Source organism: Zophobas morio, unplaced genomic scaffold (genome assembly GCF_036711695.1).
Source record: "Zophobas morio isolate AGI-343-1 ecotype UQ-CSIRO unplaced genomic scaffold, CSIRO_AGI_Zmor_V1 ptg000014l, whole genome shotgun sequence".
Classification (NCBI taxonomy): Eukaryota; Metazoa; Arthropoda; class Insecta; order Coleoptera; family Tenebrionidae; genus Zophobas; species Zophobas morio.
Window position 1 is genome coordinate 8,767,842 of NW_026972119.1, and position 26,009 is coordinate 8,793,850.

Genomic DNA, 26,009 nt, shown 5'->3' on the forward strand with positions numbered 1-26,009 from the left:
GAGATACATATCATACGATAATGAATTATTTAACTATAATTACTACTTTGTACTGCTTCTCAAGTTGTGTGGTGGTGGTTATGGTGATTTTTTTTTTTAATTTTTACTTCCCGAGCGTGTTGTAATCGAGTCCGTCGACCGACTCTCTATTTTTACGTTTTCTCGACTTTTCAAGGCCCCTAGAGTACGAAGAAATAGGTCTCCCGTTTTATGTGTAGTCTGTAGTCACTTATTCACATTTATTTTCACCTTAGAAACAATTTTTTTTTATAAAATGTAATGCGCACTCATAAGCGTTCAAATGCGCACTCTTGTGCAATGAACTGTCTAAGAGTGCGCATTTACACATCTTGACAAAAATTGAAATTACTCTTAAAATATAGTGGTCTTGAGACGTACAATTAAATATATCTGATCTCTAAACACGTATATAACGAACCCATATCATAAAATTTGTCTATCCAAAAAAATTAAAAAGTTATTGACAGTTTTACACTAAGTGCGTACTCTTGTACACATTTACCCTAAGGTAGACACATCGAAAAATCCAGAACTCAAAAATAGAAAAGCCGAACAATTGAAATATTGAAAAATCCTAAAACTGAAATATCTACACTAAAAAATCGAAAAATCAAAAAAGTGAAGTCCAAAAATAGAAACCTTAAAAAACCGAAAAATTGAAAAATCAAAAGCCCGAAAAATCAAAAAATTAAAGAAATGAAGAACAGGAAAATCGAGACAATCGAAGCTCAAGAAATGAGAAAATCAAAACATCGATTAAATGAAAAATCGAAAAATTGAGAGTTTATAAAAGTCAAATTTAAAAAAAAAAATCGAAAATTTTACAAATAATGACAATTGAAAAACAGAAAATCTAAAATCAGGTAGTCGAAAAATCAAAAGATTAAGAAATCGAAACACTTGAAAAATTCGAAAACTTGAAAAATTGAAATATCGAAGAACTGAAATGAAAAATCGAGAAATCGAAAAATTTTAAATTTTAAATATTGAAAAATTAAAATATCAAAAAACTGAAAAATCGAAAGATTAAGAAATCGAAACATTTGAAAATTGAAATATGGAAGAGTTGAAATGAAAAATCGAGAATTCGAAAAATCAAAAATTTTAAATATTAGAAAATTAAGATACCAAAAAATTGAGAATTCTAAAATTTAAAAATCGAAAAAGTAAAAAGTCGACACATCGAAAAATCCAGAAGTAAAAAATGGAAAAGTCGAAGAACAGAAATATTGAAAAATCCCAAAACTGAAATATCCAAAAACTGAGAATCCAAAGAATCGATAAATTGAACAATCAAAAACCTGCAGAATCGTAAGATAGAAAAAATTGAGATATTGAAAAATCAGAAAAGTGAAGTTGAAAAATCAAAACCTGAAAAAGTAGAAAAATTGAAAAACCAAAAAACCTGAAAAATCAATTAATTGAAAAATCGACAAATAAAGAGTTTATAAAAGTCAAAAATTCAAAAATCGAAATATTTAAAAATCGTAAAATTGAAGAGAAAAACTGAAAACCGAGAAATTGAAAAATTGAGAAATTGCAAAATCCAAAATTTGAATAATAAATAGGAATAAACTGAAAAATCCTCAAACTAAAATTTCGAAAAACTGAAAATTCGAACAACAAGAAATTATGGTCGAGACCGGTTAGGATGTGTATCAGATCACGAATCATGGGTTATAATTCAAATCGTTTCCGAACGTTTAGAGTCGACATTGGCCTGAGTCCGCTGTGGTCTGTATATCAAACGAGTTCTCAGACGAACTGTAATTCGTGTGGCCTGAATTAAAGTGAAGGAAACAGTAAGCAGCTTGTAATGTTCTGGTAAATCTAATGTCAATTTGTCGAAAGTAAAACGCGTCGTTAAAACTATTATGACATTTTTTCTAGTTAATTTTATTCCTAGTTAGAAACAAACACTGTTGCCAACACAAGTCGAGGAGTCCTCAATCGTCATTTAATTTAAACTATGACGCTTCTCTATGTTCTCTGGTAATACCATATTTTATATTACTTCGCACTTCCACTGAGCAAATATGCGTTTGAACAATGTAAAAGGAACTTAGTGCCAGCTTCTGCAATAGAATCAAAATGGAATAAATCCTATTTATAATTATGTACCATCCTGTTTTGCTGACTGCCATGAATTAATAAGTGCATTTAATGCGCCATACGATTTAACATATATTTTATAATTACAGGGAAATTTCTCTTACCGAAGCAAGGAATGTATCTGCAAATAGTATTTTTATTAATTCCTCGCACGTTTCTCAGCAAGGTAGTTACGTTATTTCGTGTACCTACAAATCAAGAAACTGCGTTAAATTTGTTAAAAGTGCCCACCAATAATTAAAGCCGACGTGAGAAATTGTAGACACGTCACATTCAAACGTCAAAATTAATTCTGAGCGTTTCCATTGTGGAAGCTTTCCAATTTATCATAGTTCTTACGAGCGGGTAAATTTTTTAACTAAAGATAATAATAGAGGCCGTAAATTACACGATACAAAATAACTAAATTTCGTAGGTTTTCCCATTCCAACGATGTTATCTGTCAAATAAATTTCCTGCTTCGGGTCTGTCGTGTCGGTTAAAACCATAACCTTTCAAATTGCGGGTCATAGTCTTCAAAATCAATTTAACGACCAAAACTAACGATCGTGTATGACAGTAAGACATACGATATTGATGAATGCGGCATGCCACACACCTGCTTAGCGACCGTGTAGCGTTATTTGGTCGTCACTTCCAAATTTAAAATTATGCTAAACGCAGAAATATTTATAGAATTAAAATACCTCGCTGAAAAGAATCCTGGTTTGCTGGACACTTTTCTAATAATTGTATCGAGTCAACGGTATCTAGGTGGCTTCAGCAATTTGTATTTAAGAAACGTTAACAATTTGATTATACACTCGAGCTGTATGTAGAGTTCGAATTCCGAACCTGTCACGAACGCGCCTGCGAGTTATAGTAATTTATTAAGATTATAGCACATAACTTTCCGTCATTGTTGCGAGTGCTCAATAGGTTATTCTCATTTCAGTGACATTTACGAATCTGATCGGTCCGATCTCGAATTCAAATAAGAGGCAAGAACGTGGTCGGTAAAAGCGAGATGAAAATCTAGTGGGAATTTTAAAACTAAATCTGTGTCGATCGTGAAAACTATCTGAAAAATGTAATTATTTTACATTTTTTCTTCCACATTACCGTATATTAGTCTGAATTATTCCTGTTATTATGTGGACGTTGATTTTCAAAACGATTTAGAGTTTCGATTTTAAGTAACAGCGGCTTATAGGGGAAGGTGGGGTAACACGGATTAGTTATGTTTTTCGTTACTCATATACATCAGTTGTAATCATTTTAAAGAAAGATTAATAGGGATTGAATCTCATAAAACTGCTGGAACAAAATTTATTAACACTTAGGAAATGGTGCCTCGTCTTACGAATTACGTTACAAAAGGGTGAACAATTACTCTTTTCTGATATACAGGGTGCTAAAAATATGGTGTACCACCTCTATGGCACGTTGTTGGGGACTGTTTATAGAACAGAGAAAAAAATATTTAAAAAATTCTTGGGCCCAAATGTAGAAAATATAGCCGTTCAAAATTTACCTAATATTTTCAATATTTCTTCTAATTTACCACTTAGTGTGGATACATGAAATCAATTATTCAAAATAATTTTCGAGGTATCTTCTTTTCATCCAGTTTTCTTCATTTTATGATATAACAAAATCTTAAAAATTATTTAGGATTTAATTGGACAAGTGTGGCTAATTTTTAGAGTTTGTTGATTTATCGGTTTAAATTATTTCTGTAAATGAAGGTCAAATTAATGCAAGGAATTTTTTAATGATTTTTCCCGAATATAGGCTTGTGAACTTAAAAATGTACCGTTGAGTGGGTGCGGCCTTTTCTAAGCACCCTGTATAATATTTGGCTACAGTCAAATTCATTATTTTAAAAGATAAAATTTTAATCATTACCGGAAAATGCGTTTTTGTGCTTTTAAACACTAATTCACTCTAGAAAGTTAATGATATCTTTTCAAAAAAAATTAGTGTATTTATAATCTCAGTTGGTTTACATACAGTATGTCTCCAAATTGAGTTTACAAGAGAAATTGTGATTTTTGAAAAAATGTCAAAGGAATAAGAATTTTCGCTTCGTTAAATAAGTATGTATAAGTAATTTTGCGATTAAAACTACAGAAGTGTGTTTAAATAAACAACAAAAACTAAGCTTTTTTATTAAATCATTTAGATAAAAAATATAAAATTTCTCTTCCAAACTCAATAGGTATATATGATATGATACCTATTCCTTGCGTTTTAGTAATACAGTCCATGTTTTAGAATTTTTTACAAGGGACATGTGAAAATATAATGTGTTAAGGTATTATATGGTACATTTTTTCAAAATTTTTCGAAATTTGGGACACTGTAATTGTGATTTTGATCAGTGTTGGATTACAGCACTCTACGTATCAAAATTAATACTTGCTTATCTCCACAAAAAACTCACGGTGCGCCATTACTAAACATATCGTTTATTTTTGCTTTAAAATATATTGCAAATTTACATACAAAATTTTCATATGTAAAAGGGGAGCGCAGGAGCGCAGTAAATATTGACAATATTTTGTTAATTTTAGATCACTATTTAAAAAAGCAAGCCACAAGCGTAGTGTTTGTCCTTAATAAAATTATTAGGTTTCCCAAAATTTTCTGAATGAGGAAACTAAAAATTAAATATACAGGGTGAGTCACTAAACGCGCGGTTCTCGATATCTCATTAATTATTACTATTATTAGATAGGTATAGACAAAAAAATATCGAAGTCCAAAGTTGTACGATTCTTTGAGGATTATAAACTAAAATTATTTTTATTAGCCTCTTCCTAGGATTTGTAACCACAGTTTATTTTTGAAACTCCGAGGCGACGTGGCCACGTTATTCAAATTTTCTTGAAATGTTTTGGCAATGGAAGCCTTCACAAAAAAATTGCATTGGGGTTATTATTAAAATCTATGTTACAATATTTAATGGAGGGTACGTGATTTGTTGTGGTACCAATTAAATAAAATTTTAATATACAAAGTGTTTATAAAAAAATGTAAAACTTTACATTACAGTATACCGATATGTCTCTTAAAATATTAAAAAATGGCTATAACTATCAATTTTAAATCCAGAATCCATTTAAAAAACAAGAAAAAGAAAAAAAAAACACGAGTAATAAAACAGTGGGTGTTTTATTTGAAAAAACTGAAATATCTGAAATATTTAATTTAATTTTTTTTATAAATACGTTGTATATTAAAACCCAATTTTATGTATACCACAATAAGGCACGTATCTTTATTTATCTCTCTCCAAAATATTGTAAGCTAGGTCCAAAAATAAGGCTATTGCGATTTTTTGTGAACTCTTCTAACGCTAAAAATTAAAAAAAAAAAAATAGAATAACTTGGCAACGTCGCATCAGAATTTCTAAAATAAACAATGGTTATAAAGCCCAAGAAGAGGTCAATCAGAATATATGAAAACATACAGGGTGTTCTAAAGTTAAATATCTATATTTGAAAATTGTAATAATTAATTTTTTCATAAGCGCTGCACATGAAGGTTCAACTTTTTTGATACCAAAATAAAGCGCGTACATTTATCTCTCCACAAAATATTGTAACATAGATTCTAAAAATAACCTTACTGCGATTTTTTTGTCAACACTTTCATTGCTAAAAATTTCAAGAAAATTGGAATAACGTGGCAACGTAGCATCGGAACTTCAAGAGAAACTATGGCTGTAACGCCTAAGAAGTTAATCCAAGTGGGTATGTCAAAATATACGTAGGGTGTTTCATTAAAAAAAAACAAGTTGTGTGTGTTACGCCTTCAAAACAGAACACTCTGTGCAGTTAAAAATAATTCTAGAGCATAGTCCTAGAAGAACTGTACAACTTTAGTCTGTAACTTTTTTTTTATTTATATTAATTAATGAGATATTGAGGAACACGCGCCTAGTGACTCACTCTGTATATTTATATATTTTTAATACAACGAAATGTTTAAAACAAGCTAAATACTTTTTACTGCTTTTTGGCAAATTAAAAATAAACTGTTTTATTAACCTTGTACAGTTTAAATAACAGTTAACAAAAATTAATAATAATTAAAGAAACAGTGAATGTAAGCTAAGGAAGTATTGCAATAGGGAACCTCCAGCGAATCGCTACTTTCATGTTTTCTGGAGGTTTCATGGACTTCTAAAATATGAAAAAATAAATCTCCCGTTTCCATCCGTCTGTTATCTGTCTGTTTGTCGCCTGTGATGGTTTTTGTTACATAGATAATCTCCAAAATGGTCTCTACCGGACCAATTGTTCTCAAATATTAGATGTATTAGATGTGAAATTTTAAAAATATTCTATGAAGAGCGTGTAAGTGGTAAAATTCACCAAAATATATCTAACCATTCTCACCAACAATTTGATGATGTCACCTCAAAATGTTTCAGGGTAAATGCTATTTAAATTTTATGACACAACATACTCTTATGCTTGTAGTCTATGAATCCGTCTTGAGTTTTTACCCAAGGCATCCATTCGTTATTTGCAAAAGCTAAGTGTCTGGCTTCGTGATACAAATAACTATTGTAAATAAAAATCTATAGGATTTAGTTTTTTTTTTTTTTGTTTGAGAATATAATTCCTGTCTTCGTGTAGATACCTAATAAAATATTTTGGAACCTAAGTTGGTTAATTCGTAATGGAGAAATGTAATTGTAATATTATAATAGGTTACATAATTATGTATACATATTTAATATTTTTTTCCGTTAAACAACAATTCTAATTAAACAAAACTATCAAAATTTATATCAAATAAATGAATACAATAAAACAAAAAGTTATTACATATTTACCATCACATATGTTATTTTATATATTTTTTTTATACTTTGAGCAAGAGCAACATTTTGAGATAACACGTTAATTTTTTCTGGACGGATAACATTTTCTAATTTCCGAAGTGTGCAGCTGCACAAAACGGATTTATTTATTTCCTTTTTCCGTATACACCCGTTTAATTTCCTTGATAAACGGATCAAATTCATAAGTCGACGATAGCTTAAAGTTGTTTTAAACTTCAACTTCAATTAAACACTCCAGGCAACTCACTATTCAATTAAGGAGGAAGCCGATTCAGCATGAGCAGCTGTTCTCCTTCAGCTCTCAGCCGATATTCTTTTCACACTGGATGAAGCCTCATTCCGCGGCTTTTGTTCCGAACCGTTTAGGTAAATAAAACGGACGATTAAGTCCAGATTGGGTGTAAACGATCGAAATTGGAGATGAAACGTTTCATCTTTTCTCAGGGTAAATCCGGACGTGGCGTAGTGGGGCGCCGCTGTCTTCGGAAGATAAGTGCGACAAACATCATTCGTTCCACCTGGGGCACCGATCTAATTGGTGAGGCGGCCAGATATCATATCTGCATATGATAACAGCGACCAATGGCAGCCGACATACCGGAGCACCTCCTCCAGCAGCTACTAGCGACTGGAGTCAGTGGCCCCTACTTTTGTTTATTTACGACTTCCGGCAAGCTCAGAGTATAGCTTACAGGGCGTGTTCTATCAAATTATAATGTTGCTACGGCGCTAATTAAAATAGTTTTTTTGAATTACGACCTCCACGTTGAATCAACTTGGTAAACGTATATCGGAGAAGAAGATCGCTACTAATTACGAGGCTTCTTCAATGTAAACAGAAGGTTTGATGTAATGTAATGAAGAATGTGGGTAAACAAGCTGTTATTAAAGAACAAACGTTGCGAAATTATTGCCTCGGACATACATTTGTTTTGAAGTCCTCGTATTTGTAATTGAAATTACGTTAGGTACTTTTTTTTTTCATTCTTTATTACTAAGTCACTATTCTTTTTAAATTTCCGAGAGAGAGGCAAGCGGTGTATTGCAACAAAGTGATTCTCACGAATACCAAATTTCATAGGTTCTCGGCGCTTCACAGTTCGTAGAACACAAAGGTGCAAATTTCTTCTCTCTGTCCGTCTATTGCATAACGTGATTTTAATACACATAAATCTCTGTACATTTTTTAATAAGAAATTGGGACGTCGTTATCTGAAAATATTGACGAAAATTTATTTTATTATTATTATTATCATTTTCGGCTTATTTTCCAAATGCCAATTTTTCTGATATGATCCTCTAGTGTGTCTCAAAAAAATATGGTGAATAATTTCATAGTTATTATTATTACTTAGTTTGCCTATGCCTAGACTTTTTTTGGCACAATAAAATTTTAAAAACCGTTACAATAAAAAAAGTTAATTGAAAATATTTACAAAAAAAACTACCATGTATTTTTTTTCTATTTTTTTTTATTGTTAAAAATAGTATCTGCATGTATATTATAGCCACTATGGTAGCTATGTATATAATATAATCAGTAAAAATCAATTCTAAGTTGGACAAATAAATAATTGCACTATTGACTTGACATACCCTTTTTAAATGAATTTGGATAGCAGGTTGATTAGCTGGATCGGTAGTTTTGTCAGGGGTCGCATTGAATATATTAAATTCGGTAATTTTATATCCAAACAGATCCTTGTTCCTTCGGTGTTCCACAAGAGTCACGTTCTGGTCCTTTATTATTTTTGCTTTTTATAAATGATATTAATGAAGTAGTACGGAATTCTAATATACCTACTTTTATTTGTGGCCGACCTCAAAATTATAAAGATATAAGGTCTTACGAAGACTGTACTTTTCCAAGAGGATATTGAAAAGGTCGGTGTATGGTGCGAGACTAATTTAATGGAGGTTAATACAAACAAGTGTTTCATTATATCTTTTTCCAGAAATATAACTGCAGTTGATTATCAGTATTCGTTATTTAATCACAAAGTGTCACGAGTTTCGAAGACAAAAGATCTTAGTGTGATGATGGACCAAAAACTAACATTTACTGAACATGTTCAACTTGTTTCATGCAAATCTTATAAAATCCTTGGGTTCATTAATACACATCTAAAAGAGTTTCCAATTGATACGTTTAAATTGGCATAATATATCTTGGGTGCGTTCCATTTTAGAATATAACTGTACCGTTTGGTCTCCTTGTTACTAAATAAATGTTAAAACGTTGGAGGGTGTGCAAAATAAATTTTTGCGCATCTGTTCATCTAAATTAGGAATTAGGCATCAGGGTTATCAATATAATTATCAAGAACTTAGGAAAGTATTGAAGTTGGACTCGTTGGAACTGAGAAGAACGAAAAATGATCTAAAATTTTTACATAATTTGATTTCAGGTGAAATAGATTGTTCCTCACATTTGGAAAAATTCAAGTTACGCTGTCCTTCAAGTAACATACTCGTAGCCATCCCGTATTTAAGGTGGATTTTCATAAAACAAATTATGTTTTTTTTTTTACTCCTATTGCTAGATTGTCAAGATTGGCAAATACATATAATGATGAAGTGGAATTGTTTGAGACATCAAGAAATCGTTTGTTATCTTAATATTATATATTATTTCTTTATTTTGGAGATAACTTATTATCTATGTTTTACTAACAGTAACTGTAAATAATATGTACCTACTTTTTGATAGGTATTTTAACCCCGTAAATAAAGGTTTACACACTGTGTTAGACTAAATAAAAATAAATACTATTTGTGGATAATTTTTGCAAGGATAAATCGAATTAAGAAATCGAGTTGAAATGGTCGATCGACATTTATGATCGGAATCGAAGTCAGGTCTGGTCAAGCCAGCTCAAATCAGGTCACGTCAGGTCAGGGCAGGTCAAGTCAGGTCAGGTCAGGTCAGGTCAGGTCAGGTCAGGTCAGGTCAGGTCAGGTCAGGTCAGGACATGTCAAGTCAGATCAGGTAGGTCAGGACATATCAAGTTAGATCAGGTCAAATCAGCCAAACCAGGTCAAGACAGGTCAAGGCAGGTCAAGGCAGGCCATTTGGGCTACCAATGGGGTATCAGCATAGTCCAAAAATTCTATAGCAAAACCACAACGCATGAAAAAACTAAAAAGAAAAAGAAAGAGCTGTATTGAGGGTGCAGAGAAATCGGTAAAAAACGCAGGGAATGTACACGAATTCGTGATGTCGTAACAGGAACAAACAGGAGAAGGCAAGAGAACGAGAATAACTTACCAGCAAAAGAAATTGTCCCAGCAGAATGGAAAAAAGCACACATAATACTGATAGCAAAAATGTGAAAGGCATCAGCAAGTCGTTGATCATCTAGACCAATCTGTTTGCTGAACAGCATTAGCAAATTAATGGAACCTATGATCGACGTCAAATAAACTGAGCCTGCAGGAGACAAACGCAACATCAAAGAACCAGTACGGTTTTCGGGAAAGTCGATCAACCGTAGATGCCATACGTGTTGACGTATGCGGTACCGTGGAGCTAGGATAAAAACGTAACACATAATCTGATTAACTTTATCCTCAGTTACCTCGATGAGAGAAAAATCCAAACGAACCAAATGGGACGGGCTACTGGTGTCCCACAGAGGTCTGTACTCGGTCCTCTGTTGTAGAATATATTTTATGACAGCGTCTTGAAAATAAAAATCCAGGGGGTTAATCTGATAGGTACGTTTGCAGATAGTCTCAAGTTCAATACCTTAGCAACAGAGCACCCGAAAGAGTGGAAGAGTGGATGGAGGCGAGAAAGTTGGAGCTCGCGACGGATTAGTGTGAGGTGTTAGTCGTCATGGGCCAACAAAATTAGAGACACTAGAATTTAAACTAAAAAGAGCAGTTATTAAACCACCAAAACAAATTAAGTATTTGGGAGTCATCTAGGATCAAAACAGAACTTTAGGTCCACCAGTAAAATCGAAAAAGCAATAGCAGCACTGGGACGTCTTATGCCACACTGCCGGGGGCCTAGTAGCTACACTAGGAATATCCTCATAAATGGAGTGACAAACTCCATCCTGCTGTATGTAGTACCGGTTTGGGGTGGAACACTTCAGCGCCCTAAAAACTCGACAATACTGGAAAGGGTGCAAAAAGAGCCCCTAGACAGACTGATTAGCGAATATCGCACGGTGCCAACAGCAGCACTGCAGGTATTAGCAGCCGAACCATCTATCACCCTACTGATGGGAGACAACAGAAATCTATATGATAGGGCCAAAATTGAATGAATCACGATGGCTATCAGACCACAGGAGAGGAACAGGATCTTGAATAAGTGGCAGATGGGGGAAAGAGCAGAAAGGTACATGGATCAAATGTCTTTGGCTTTAGTGAATTCACAAAAAGAACCGTCAAGACGAGGGACAATACATGTATACGTTGTAACATAACGGATTCCCCAGAGCATATTTTAACGTGCAGAAAAGGGGAAAAGGAGACGAAATGGAAGAGATATTGGGGAAGAAGAGAAGGGCGGACAATCTTGTCCTGCTGATGTTATAGGATAAAAAGCATTGGCAACTCTTGATTAGTTTTCTCACGGATAGCACGAGGAATAAGGAAAAAGAAGAAATCGAGATTGAAGGACAAGAACGGTGAGAGCAGTAGAAAAAGGGATATGAAACAGATAGACGGTATGCCATAATACGGCGGTTCCTATCAGGTCAGGTCAGATCAGATCTCATTCTCCTGCTATGGAATGTGCTCACTCTTATAAGTCACTTCAGGAGTTAAGGCTTCGACGATGATTTGGGTTGGGTGTTTACCGCGGCAAATATGAATGAATTGCACGCAGGCAGCAATAATGCACTAGAACTAGTCAGAAGATAGGTAGTATCCAATAGGCTTGATATCTGAAGAGACAAAATAAAGGCGGTGATCTTGAGTGAAAAATGTGATCGAAGGGAACTGTATTTTAAGCTGAGCTCCTAGAAAATTACTTTCAGAAAAGCCATGAGGTAATTAGGCATCACCATCGGCAAGAATTTGTCCTTCACACGACATCTACAGGGGACGGTAGCCAAAGCGACTGAAAAGCTGCCATCATTCAGCATAATCATGCCAAATGTAGGAGGACGGAGAATCGAGAAAAGAAGAGTAAGTCAGTCCATTATATTAAATGGAGGACCAATATAGACAGTTGGAATGGGAACACAAAGGAATTGGCAAAATCTGGAAACTGTACAAAGAAAACCGTCATAGGCAAGGGAAACCACAATCGAGACATGGCAGAAGAAGTGGAAGCAGACAATAGACAGGGTACAAATATTTCTATCCCATGCATCCGCGACTAGCGCGATAAACAACATGATGGATAAAACTCTATTTCTAACCGGACACGGGTGTTCTGGAACGTATCTTAAGAGAATTGGAAAAAGAGACGGCGATGAATGTCAACATGATGATGATTTAGATCGTATTGTTCTAAAATGTCCCAGATATAGCATAACAGGGGAACAAATGATTGCCAAAATGTTGCAAAATACGCATTCGTGGGAAAAAATAAAAGAATTGGTGAAGGATATCCCTTCCACGAAGAAAAGGCAAACGAAAGAATAAGAAGTGACTAACCACCTCCTCAAAGTAATGCTTACGTGGTTCCGATGAGGTTTGAAAATAACCTACCCTGCCTAGATCACACAACACACCAGATAAGATCAAATCAAACTAAATCATTATTTTATGACAATTGTTGTTCTAAGTCATAAAACTCTTTACTAACTGAGCGACATATAGCAGGACTCCTAAGTGCTGTTATAACAACAGTGTTAGTTACTGTTCCTGACTGACCTGACTTGATCTGACTTGACCTAATCCGATTTTTGTATATTGTCTTGACTTACCACAATAATGTGTTGCAAGGTTTACTTTAGCGAACTTTTTCTAAATATAAATTTTAACATTAATTCGTTGATTAGAACATTAAATCAAGCTTAGTTATTAGATACAACGGTATTTAATAAAAACACGTTCAGAAATGAAATATGGTTTGAATTTTTAGTTACATGCTTTTGTGGAAATGCATCCTCAAAAAAATTAACCACATATTTAATTGGATATGTCATCAACCGTTGATCTGACTTCGCTAAAATCCTGGGGAATTATTAACGTTATGATTAATGTTACATATTACATCAAAATTCATATATTCATTCCCACCTAAAAATTGATGACGTCATCTACGAATTAATAAATTATTGTATTATAAAATATGTTTCGTGGTCTCATAATCCTGTTTGTGGTTCAGAAATTCAAGGAAAGTAATGTTTAATAAATTTATAGATACTTTTTTGTACCAAAAACATTCACAAGTCATCAATAACCATTCAAGATAAAGATCTTTAATCTGTTTTTCCTCGAAAAGTCTTCCAAGAACCATTAAAAAAATACATTAATCCATAAAATCTTCTAGCGTCATGCTTTGGATTATGACACCATAACAGAGCAACTTTACATATTTAAACATTTTGTATTGTAGTAGGTTTCGCAGCTTTACATGGTAAGTTTCTTGTGCATCCCGTTTTATTTTTTTTTTTACACTTTAACAAAAATAAAATATTATGGACTATTAATATACCAGTTGCTGGCTAGCGCATCACCCGGAAACCCCTCCTGGTTCTGAATAACAGTCGTAAAAGCCTGCATTCCCACAGAAAGAAAAAACAACACGAAGTAATTTAGTGGTCAATTATGGTGACACCTTGTCACTGTGGTGATTAACACTTGGTATTTGAGTACCATTTGACGTACTTATCTACATCTAAACGATTTTTTTCATGTTTTTATTAAATAATGCAATTATGGCAACAAAAACGAACCGATTGGCGTGACTTTGCAAAAGTAAGAACTGCAAGCTCATTTACACGATAATTTTGCAGAAAATATTAGAATATTAGATCACGAATCATATTTCGCTTGACAATCCAAAGCGAACCGTGCTTTATTGGATGATTTTTGTAATTTAACTGAATTATTGTGGCTGTGATTGAATATTTTGCTATCAACATAAATGCTTTTTGGACATAACAAGTCGATATTACATTGTTTCCTCGGTCATTAAACATTACCAGACGCCAAAATTAGCACCGGTAATTTGATATTATCCACACGTAACGAGTTTTCTGCGATTTACAAAATATGCGGTTTGTGGTAAGTCTTTTCAAGTATTGTGCTGAAGTGATTTGCTTGATGATGTGAGACCCGCCTTGAAGCCTTTTTGCTCGTTATACCAAAGTCACTTATTAGCGTATTCACCAGTATCGTTCACCTTATAATTTTAGATAAATAAGAAACGTTCCAAATATACCTTTTTGTGGCAATTTTGTCTTTAGCTTGTTAAGAAAATACTGAAATTAATATATAACGAAAGCTTGAATTTTTTTGTGTATTGTAGGTACCACAACTCGCACCTCAAATATAGCCATAAATTAAGAAGCACCAGCAACTGCTATAGCCTATTACGTATAATTTTAATCAGTACCTTAAGATCTGTGGTTTGTAGAACATAAGGTATACTCAAATGGCCCGAAGCGTTTATTTATTATACCACAAAATTTATGACTATATAAGTGTGTCGACGTTCGTCGAATTAGTTTTGGCTACAAAAAATGCGCAGTGTGATGGGCAAACCTAAATATACTTGTAGCAATTTTTGTGTCTGAGATAAAAGTACAAAACGGTACCCAATTAAGGCATACAACCATATACATAAAATAAAATTACCGTGATATGTATTGACCGTGTGAGGGATCCTGGGGTTGTACACGGTGACTTCCACTCCGTTTTTGTTGTATTCGACCTTCTTGACTGCGGCATTGAGTTTGATGTCCAAACCGTCGGCCAAAGCCACAGGAACACACGAATAGCCGTTGCGAACTGGAAGAGAAAAACAACAGTTAAGAACAATTTTCATAGTTTCGTAGATAAAATCGACAAAAGGAAATTAAATAATAACTAGGCGAGTTGCACCATTTATCATAGTCATCAAGTTCCCGAATACCATACGATAAAAAATCTTCCTCTATAAACCTCTGCCAGATGATGCTGGCGCGATAAGGCCAATTTCGGTTTTATTTTCGTTAATCCGTGCATTGTGTGCACGTTGTGTGTGTGTAATAACAGACAAAAAATGATCACGTTCTGTGTTCTCGTCCCTCCAATGAAATGCTAATAGTTCATGGCATCGTTCCATTATTTTAATTGGAGCCGGGTAATTACAGCGTCTGGTCGATAATTGCAGCTTAAACAAACACACGAACGCATGAGAGAAAATCGACCGACCATAAAACTGAAAACTGACGAAGAGAGAATTTATACGCAAGACAAGTCAATAGAACATACTTGTGCAAAAGCGACGGAAAATGCCAGACATCGATTAGGCCTCTAAACGGATGTATATTCCATTAGGATGAAAGTATTAATTAAGAAAAACGCAAACCGAGATCGCATGTAGTTGAACATAAATATTTGCATGAAAAACAAAAAAAAGATTTTTCTGAAGTTGCAAAATCCAGTGCAAGAAAAAATAACAGTGTTTGCTATATAACTAGATGTAAATAATATAGAACTGAATTAATGAAGTCATCACACTAATTTTTACATAAAAAGTAGAATATTTATTTTCTTCTTGCATTCCTAAGGTAAAGAGACATTGTTGAGTAGTTTCTTTCTGGCTACTGTATTAACTGTAGGAGTGACCAAGGTTAGTGCCATTGTTACACCTATAATTTGGCAACACAATTTTTGCGAACTGAGTCACACATAAAGCACATTTTATTGGCCAATAATGTAATATTTAGTAGGATACTAAAATACTAAAATCCTGAATAATTTCCTGGCAACACTGACCACAAAATGTAAACGTGTGTTTTTTATTTGCGGCCGATGCCGAAAGGGTTTTTTATAGAATTATTTTCACGAATGCTACTTTCTTGCTACATCAGCTCACAGGATACGAACAATACACTAATCCTTTTTAAAACATGATGACGTGAACCAAACATATTTATAAATTTCTGTTTTTTAAAAATCCCCATCCAGTTTCAGCTTCGTACATGAAAGTGTCCCAAAATAAATTAACTAAAATGCATATACATCGTATACGGAAAGTCATTGACGTCATCGTCAAAAACTATATGCGTCCTAAAATGTGCGATGTTTTTATTTCTTATAAAATAGGCTAAAATGTGCTAAAATATGAGAGAAAATTCTTTACTTGAAATTATGGAGAAATGTTAGAATTAGTGTAATATTTATACATATCAAAATTAGTATAAATTTACGGTACTTGCAATAATTGAAAACCACTGCTGTTGTGATTTAATACTGTCAATTCCGGTTTGAAAACATTAATATTGTGATGAACATTTTACAAAATATTACAACAAATGCTCATCCTATTTGCTGAAGAGGATTACTCGAACTATATTTACTATTCTCCAAGGAAATGATGACGTCACTCTATTTAAAAGCTTATGAAACAAATATATTCGTTGCTTAAAAAATTGGAAAAGATACTCGTAATGGTCTGGACTGTTTTCAGTAGCTCCAATTTAATATTTTTTAGATATTGGGAATCAGTAAAAAAATCACGCTACCATGAGTTGTATATGCCGGTATAGAATCGCTCATTGAACATACGGATTTTCCACGTAAAAACATAAAGTTGAAAATATTGCCTCCTTAATTAGTTTAGAGCAAAACTTTAGCTACAAATATTGTAGAGCATTAGAAACTGTATGTAAATGCTTTTTTATTTATTTTGTAACACCTTATGGTGTTGAAAAAAAAAGGTAATTCAAGATTATGATAAAGTTGTAGTGGACAAGAAATGTGACAATTTATTAACAGTTTAGTAATTTGTCTCTAATTGCTGAATTTTCTGGTTTTATTCATCAAAACAATATTAACTACTATACCATAGAGGAGAAAGTTATTGTCGAAGCTTTGAAAAACCAATGTCGAGTAACAAAGTAACTGGTAATGTGGAAACTAAGACAATGTTTTTTTTTTCGTTTAGATGTAGATACTTTTTCTATCACCGAAAACATATAATATGTGACAAATTATGCCGTTTAACTAAGGATGTTCTACTTTTTGCAGCTGTAAGTTTTACAAAATTATGGGCTCAATATTTTTAATATATATACCTTACAGAATTTTGATTAGCTTCCTGACAAACTCCCCGAAAATTGTTTCTCTTCCTCATACAAAATTTGCAGAAATTGAGACAAAATCGGCCATCGAAATTGCCAATTTACGATATCACTGCAAGGTTCTTGTACTCCAGCCAAAAAGAACAAACAATAAATATTCAAAAGTGTTGCCAAAATTAAAAGATTTAGAACAAGAACGCAGTAAAGATAAAACTCTAAACGTTAATTTGACGAATTTGATAAAAACGCCACCTTGTTGTTCGACGTTTTTTTGAAAATTAAGGCAAAAAACTCTCGATAGTCCAAAAAAACGGTGCCAATTTGTAGAATTTGGAGGTTCTGCGCAACAGAAGGTTACGAATACTACCGATCTAATTTATTGAACCATCAAAAACAACAACATCGTGTTGTCTGGGTGGTCACAATGGCTCCGCAGTTAATTAAACAAAATTTTGAAATTTTTAATCTCAAAGTATCTGTAGAACGTTTGTTTCCTTATTATAGATGACATATCGATAAAGGGTAACAGAACAGATGACCAGATTTATGGTAGCGATACCTGCCATGAAGCAATAGTTGGCCAAAAACCAAAAATTGACAACAAAAGGTCCTGCTATGGGTCTATCCACCAAATACACCACACCAGCAGGGTACTCTTTTTTATTCCTCTTTAATAGTAGACGATTTTTAGAAACTTAATTTGAATCTTTCAAATTTATTAACTGAATGTGGATTTATAACAATAAGACTTGTGACAGATAAAACGAATAATACTAACTTTACAATACAGACATACCTGTATTTCTAAGATTTTTGCCACGCATTGAAAAATACATGGAATATTTTTTTGGACCATGAGATGAATTTTTCAGAGGAAATTATCTCATCGTCTTATTTGAAGAAATGCTATACGTTACTGATGAGGCAACTAAATCTAAAGCTTGGTTCGCACAATCATAGCCTAAAAATTAAATAATTTTATATTTCTTGACCTAATAGTCAGGTTTGTTTCTGGACGACTTAGATTAGGTAAAAGAACGAAGGCCCATAAAAGATGTTGATGTCTTGCCTAAAAGTAAATTCTACACCAAACGTTGCAAGAGAATCCAATTTTCCGATGTTCTATTTATCATATCTGTTAAAAAAATGTGTGTGAATTGCTGGCCTACAAATAGAAAAATTTTGAAGTTGTAAAATGATTTAACAAAAAATATTGCTTACTTTAACTAAAATTAATTTACTTGACACACTACATCTTTTTGGCAATGTTTCGAGGTTTATATACTGAAAGTTTATCTTTCTATCAAGGAGGCCGTGCAATGTTCAAAAGTAATTTTAAAAATTATACCAGAGCCATAAACACAGCCATCTTCATGTCAGGGAATCAATTTTTCAATCCTCTTTTTTCAACAACTGAAAGAATCCTACAACGGTTTAAAGTGCAGAGGTACTGTAAATAAATCTTGCAAGTGCCAACGGCACACTCCTGGTGCTAGTGCAGAAAAAAAATTAAGGCTGTTCTTCTTAGTATGGCCGAGGACAAAAATGTATCAAGTGGGACAAAATTTGGGGATGCATTCGAAATCAGAAACAAATTTTTGAGGACAAAAAAAGGAGAATATTGTTTTGAGAAACTTTTTCTTTAAATGGTGAAGTAAATTCACCAAACTGCCAATATGTGAATACAGAAAATCAACATTTCTTTTTGTCAATTAACATCCAATATCATTGGCCGAAATATTGGGTCATCATACAATTTTTTGGGACATATTTTATTCCGAACCAATTAAATGACATTCAATATTTAAATCTGCGGCCACAAAGTGTAGTACCAGCTATTGATGATTTGGGATTTGGTTTAACGAGATAGTTGTCGGGTTCATAACACACATATTGTAACAGATTATTTAAATGCCACCTTTCCAAATCGTTGAATAGGCAGAGGGGGTGTATTATTCTAATTAGGAAACATGTTTTAAAGTTTATTTCGAATCCAAAATCAGAATAATTAATTTAAACCAAACAAATAAAATGTCAAAGTAATGAACTTGATTTAATCGACACATCTCATGGCTAGTACTATTTTATCACTAGAGAGCGGATTTTATGAAATTTGCATATCCGTTATTTTTTGCATATAAGTCTTGAAATTTAATATGTGAACGAATCATGATAATTAAAAACGAATACAGCTATAAAAAAATTGCATATTTGCATACATTTGCCTTCTGCTGCATATTTCACGTAACGGGTGCATATTTTGCATTTTTATCAATTTTTGTGCCAATTTGAAAAAAAAAAGATTGTTATTCTATCGGCATGTATCTAGAAAGACGAAATTTCATTAATCATATTGCAAATATTGTCCTGATCTTCAAATAACTAGTAAAGGTTTGGGTTTTATGGTAGTTTGGAGAATCCATTGGGTGTTAAGCCATTCTTCCAGGTAAATTTGGGCCCTAATTACTTTTGGAAATACCGTTCATTCCCAATATTTTTGTTCGTTACTTAAGTGTATTAATGGTATGTGTTACGGTGGTTGAAGGGACGTTACCCTATTATTTTTCATCGTGAGTTTGCATTGAAAGCATTTAAAGCGATACATGTGTGTTAATATGTCGAAGATAACTCAAATTAATTTATGGATTAAACCTTTTCCTGAACTTATTCTTCAAGAAGGAACTGTTTTGTCGCGTCTGCTCTAAACCGGTAAGGATTTTTATATCTGTGGAGGTAGTACCTACACAGTTTTTCTATACCAAATATACTTTAGAATCATCGGAAAACTTTTGGTTAGAATATTTCGAAAAATATTTAAAAATAAATTGTTACCAAAATAGTAATTAAATAGTCGATTACTACTAATTTTGTAATTTGTAAATAAATTTAGTTCGGTTATTACGGTTTTTTTTAGTTTTTGGAGCATATGCAGCTGCATATCTCTGCATATATTAAGAAAGTTACTGCATATTTGCATAAATTTGGTGCATATCATATGATCATATTTCCCAAAATTTTGCTGCATATTTTCCGCTCTCTATTTATCACAAATCGCGAAATCCTTTTTCCTTTTATTTATGTACCATAAAGTGTTACAAAAAGAACAAAGAATGATTTATATACAGTTTTCTATTCTCTACAACGTTGGTACATAAGATGTCGCTATAAAATATTTAGAGGAGCCAATATTTTCAAATTTCTCTTTTACATATAAGATCCCTATATTCAAAAAGTGATTTAGACTGTGGAAATAAAATTAACAAGGCCGTTGATACTTTCTGTGTCGCGGGAAAGGTATGAAAAAATTTCCGGGAGTTTGAAGCATGGTACAAAAGCAAAAAAAAAGTAAAATTTGTAAACCATCAACCTTATGGAGCCACCATTCTATGCTGAATACAACACTCAAATTGAAACGAGACATAAATATTTCCAAAGATAATAAAGTAAACTTTGTTCATGAAGACAATTAGCACAGGATATAAAAAAAATCTAGAACAGGTCATGATGCGGATTGCCTTAGATATGAACGCACGTATCACAAATGTTTTCTGTAAAAACTAATTATTTATGTAAATTGTGAAAAGGTGGTGTTGATAATGGGAATCGTAGGAGCATGTAGGCGTGAAAACCTGGCAAAAACGCTAATTGTGGCCGTTGGTGATACAAAAAATTATGTAGACAGTTAGTGGACGGCAAGAAAATTTTTATTTATACCTTCATCGAAAATGCTTCGTTCTACGACCAGGCCACATCTCCATAATGGACTCTTACTTTTTTACAAGGACATTGTAAAACCCAACCAGTTGGAATTCACACTTTAGCTAAAATGCCACGGAAAATAGCGGTATTGTTCAAATTACAAAATCCGAAAGAATTCACTGGTCACTGCTTTCGGCGTAGTTTGACAACGTCATTATTGTGTGCTTAATGAATATTATGTATAAATCCAAAACTTCAACTTCAATTTTTTTTATAGGACTTGTACGGTAAAAAACATTCAGCTGTAAAATAGTACTTTCCAGTTTGAAAATTATTAAAGTGCTCATTACAGAACAATTGCAAAAAAAAAAATTAAACCATGTTTTAGATAGTGACTTATTTTAAAAGATCATATCAAGTTTGGTTCAAACTAATTTGTTAAAAAATAAATCCAGACAAATGTTATTCCCTGGGATGAATATACTTCTTTTCGTTTCTTTAGCAGAGTAAAGAAATTTATTTGAATGGAAAACTTCTCTCAAAAAGTTTCTTTAAAGGTGCAAAGAGGCTCTCCAAAAAAATCAACTCATAAAAATGTCAAACCAAAAATCTACGAGTATATTACTGAAAAACCGAAAATAACCACAATATAATATTCCAATGAGTTGGCCCACAAACAACAACTTGCAGGAAATCGAGGTTAATGAAACCTGTTTTGCTTAATCTCCCATTTTAAGTTGGACAAAATGTGCATATTTAAGAACGTTTACAACTTGATCTGATTTAAAATTCCTATGAAAGAAGAAAAAATGATGTATTACAACTTGGGAGACAAAAACAAAGCTGCTTGATAATAAAGAAAGTTATATGGTTATAAGCGTCAATTGAATCAGTTTAGGTTAATTCCAATTGCTTATAGTAGGTACATATAACTAATGGAATTTTCTCATGCTTAATAAAAGATCTATTTCTGGGAACTGACTCAAGACATTTCATAGTTATGTTGCATAGTAATAAAAAAATCACCGTGGAAAAATATTATAACATTTCCTTTCAGAGACAGTTGCGACGTGTTTATCACCACTTAACCAATTTTCAAAACAAAGTAAAATCGACTTCCTATGTCGAAATATTATGGTAATACCAGGTTTCTACATGTGCAGTCAACTTGAAGTGTAAATTTTTACAACACTTATTACTTGCAACACTGAAAATTTATATATTCTATAAATTACATCAGTAAATTGATTTCTACGTAATTCCAAATTCACTTTGGGAAGTACCTATCTGTTCGTAGAAAAGAATATTTGAACCAACTTCAACACTTATAAATCACTAGAGTTTATTTGATGCAACTAAAATTCTTTCAAATTATGTACTTGCTTAATAAAATAATTACAGTTTTGTAAACTATTTTTTGCGCTGCCATAGTTGTAATTGACATTTTACGTTGACACGTGGCGTGTCGAAATGGCAATGAAAAAGGATCTAGTGTTGCAAAATACAAACGAGGAATTTAAGCTTTGAAAAAATAAATTGATTATCACAAAGTAACTACTACTAATTGATAATCATGTATCTAAAGTTATTATAACAAAAAGTGGCTCGAAATTAAAAAAAAGTGCAATTTAAGTTGTAATCTTAAATAGGGGAATTTGTTGATCAAAATTTGGATTTGTAGTAATTTGACAGTTGACACTGTTCGGTGGTTTGGTTTACGTTGTTGACAACTATTATGTTATTACTGTTTGTTAGTGGTTCTTGTTAATTAAAAAACCGTTATTCGCAACCTCACGCTGAATGATAATCACAAGATTCTCTCTGATCTGGAGCCATATATAAAAATGTTTCCACTGGTAAGCATTTCAGACTTTTGGGCTTGTGTCATTCTGCCGCTTTAAAAACGCTGTTAATTCTTAAAATTTCGAATGATTTATGTTATGTTTGATGCCAAGAGTACTTTTCAGAACTGAGTATATTGTCCACAGTGTGGATGCTTTCATAATTTCCGACTTAATTTGGAAATAAACCAAGAGCGTCGTTTCAGAAAATTCTCATATTTTATTTTCTTCGCACCACTTGATGAATTTTTGATATTCGGTTTCATATGGATTTGCGGAATTTGCAGGCAACAAATTTGCAGTTGCTTTATCTGCAATTTTCTGAATAAGTGCACGAATTTCCATTTCAACTTTGAAATTCAAAATCTAGCCCGGACAAATTGACAGATTGGTATTTGACGTATTTGGTGATAAATTCAATACCAACATAATTTCGGTTCAGTAATATTTATTCTTTTAGCGATTGAAAAATTTTATTTTTTCAAAAAGACGGCGCAAAAAATTTTGTATGATACTCGTGTGAAAACTCCATTGCATTACTCACTCACATACAGCGCTCGACTGCGTCTCGCGCCGTATTCCCGTTCGTAATGCAATGGACCGTTTTCAACACTTGTAACATAAATAACTATTGGTAGCACCTGAATTCACTGAAATTGAGAAATACAATTTCTTTACAGAAACTTTTGACTACCTAAATATTTGAACTCCGGAACAGCGGAATTACATAGATTTGTTTAGTAGTGTAAGAATACTTTTTTAAATAATTAACCTCGTGCATTATATAGAAGCTTTGCATATACACATAAAAAAAATTAAAATTGACGTTCGCACACACAATGTAATATAAAACAACAATCTCTAATTACAACTACATGAAATTTCCGAAATAAAAATCTCTAACATGACAACACATCCCATGTAACAATTACGATGTAATTATAGTTAAAGTTTAATAACACAACTTTTGCTTAACACTCATCACAATAGCATGTGAGTGTACGCCTTTGATGTTTGTACACCTCCTTGTGTCACTGAGATTCAATCAGACTGTCGTTTTCTCAGACAATAACTGCACAAAGGAACTACCTTTTCACCTAATGATGTATTCTCCTTATGATTTATGAACAACGTAATAAGTGTCAGAACGATATTAGGTCAAGTTCGCGTTCCATTCAACAAAAAAGTGACAGTGCTGACAATTTATACACGGTACTGCACCCAACAGGAATCTTGGAACATTTTAAACGTGCACCCTAAGCCAGTTTTTTCTCAACAATTAGTCCTACACACACGATAAATTAATAAAACAATGTAAAAAATACTGGTTTCATTTTTTCCAAAAATTTTCACCGTCATTCGTCGTTCGCCATATTAGTTCATCATTGTCCGCAAGTAACCACATCATCTATTCTGCCAATTAGAACTGATGTACGGGATGAACTACTCGCGATCCTTAATGGAATTAAATTATCATTTTAAGTTGATCTGTACTTCTTTGCAGAAATATAGATACACGACTACGATTTTTCCTGCAGACTGTTCCGGCTGCTGTATAATACCGGCGTGCTGTATAATCTGGGACACAAAGTTTATGGAATCTTGCAATTCGTGACTTGCTGAACAAAGCTGATAGAAATACGCACAAGATCCATTTGCTAACCTCAGAAATAGGATCGTTTTTTACCTACTACGAATCCCGATAAAGAGGGATGATCAGTCGGCTACGAAAGAGGTGTTTCAGTACCGGCGCTTTCAAAACCCACGAAACACGTATTGGTAAATGGATTCGGCGAACAAGTAAATTTCAATATTCTTAAATTACGTGAATCAAAGGAATCAGTACTGTAGTACTTCAGTGATTTTCACACAACTGCCAGTGGTACCACGTTGAAAGACAAGTTATTTTTCACTTCAAAACCATATCGATTAAACAAATCGCCAAAATATGTGTCAGTGACCACAACGGCAGGATAGTACCACTTCGCAAGCATTCCGACTATCGTTGTCAAACTACATCAACTAAACATATCCGCACTCCAACGAAATCCGCGCATCTGACGGAGTAATAGGTACCATCGAACTGGAAAGTTTACACTTGGCGAATTTTTGGCAGAGGACGAGTTCGGAGAGCCGCAGGCCATGATCTCCGCCCAGTTGCATTGTCTTACGTGGTTTCGGTATTCTCCATTGGTCGGTCGTTCTGACGTCATGACATGTGTACTTAGTTGGTTGATATACGGTCTTGATAATGAGTACTCGAGACATGGCCGGTCCTAATTTCATATGCTGGCTAACGGACCGCATACCGCCTGTTTCATGCCACCGCCACTACTTTCGGCTCGTTAGGAGTCCGCACTGAATGATTAAGCAAAATGTTACAAGTGTTGTGTGCCGACCGGCTACTGAAGAAAAAAAAATCGACTGGAGAAGAATGCAAATCAATAAATAAAATTCGAGGAGGTCCACATTTTGATTAACATCAGAAATTTAACTCGCAGTGAAGGAATAATGGACCACGACGTACTTGTTAACCTGTTACGTAAAGAGTGTGCGGAGAATGCTATAAGGTACTGTCAAAACAATAACAAAGAGATAGAATGACGGTCCTATGGGCAGTTCGACGCACTTTAAATTAGTTAGCAAATATTTAATAAAACGGAGTAGGAAACGGTACTCACTTAGCAGTACTCAATAGTGAACAGAGAAGAAACAACTTATTAGTAAATCTAGATTTTAGATTGCAAGCGAGCTAATCTTCCCAAAGTTTTACAAAAAAAAGCAGGTATACATTTTCTCATCAAGCTATAGTAGTTCCACGTAATGTCACATAATTTTCAACCGTTAATATTTTATAAACTAAACCGACTATTTTTTTTGTTCGACGCTGATGTTAAAATGTTTCACAAACCACATACGCCTTATGAAACTCTATACACCGCCTTAATTTTATACTTTTAATCCCAACATCTTAAAAACCGCAAGAGATTCTGATTTTAATCAATCGTCATTCACTGCAAAAAGAATTTATTATATCTGTGGCTATTGGTAAATCAGAATTTGATATTTTGTCCCATTAAATAACTAAAATTTCACGATAAAAAGATCAAATTACATGCAACTTGAAACCCTATCAAAAATAGATTATACGAAAGTGAATCGACACTTAAGAATCTATAAGAGAAGGAAGAAAGAAAAATTAGTCACCATTGCATTTCCGCATTGCTTAGAAATATGGATAACTTGGAGATGTGCGTCAAGGGTCTCATTGTGGTCCTTTGTTATGAATGTAGTAT

General features: G+C 33.3%; 1 protein-coding gene across 1 annotated transcript in view; it reads right to left on the bottom strand.

Annotated features, from left to right (window-relative positions):
* Window positions 1-26,009, bottom strand: part of Su(var)3-3 (Suppressor of variegation 3-3) — a 597,292-nt gene that overhangs the window by 17,394 nt on the left and 553,889 nt on the right. Inside the window, exon 5 of the mRNA XM_064056423.1 lies at window positions 14,742-14,894. Within this exon, the coding sequence (XP_063912493.1) occupies window positions 14,742-14,894 (153 nt within the window). The remainder of the gene's footprint in view (window positions 1-14,741; window positions 14,895-26,009) is intronic.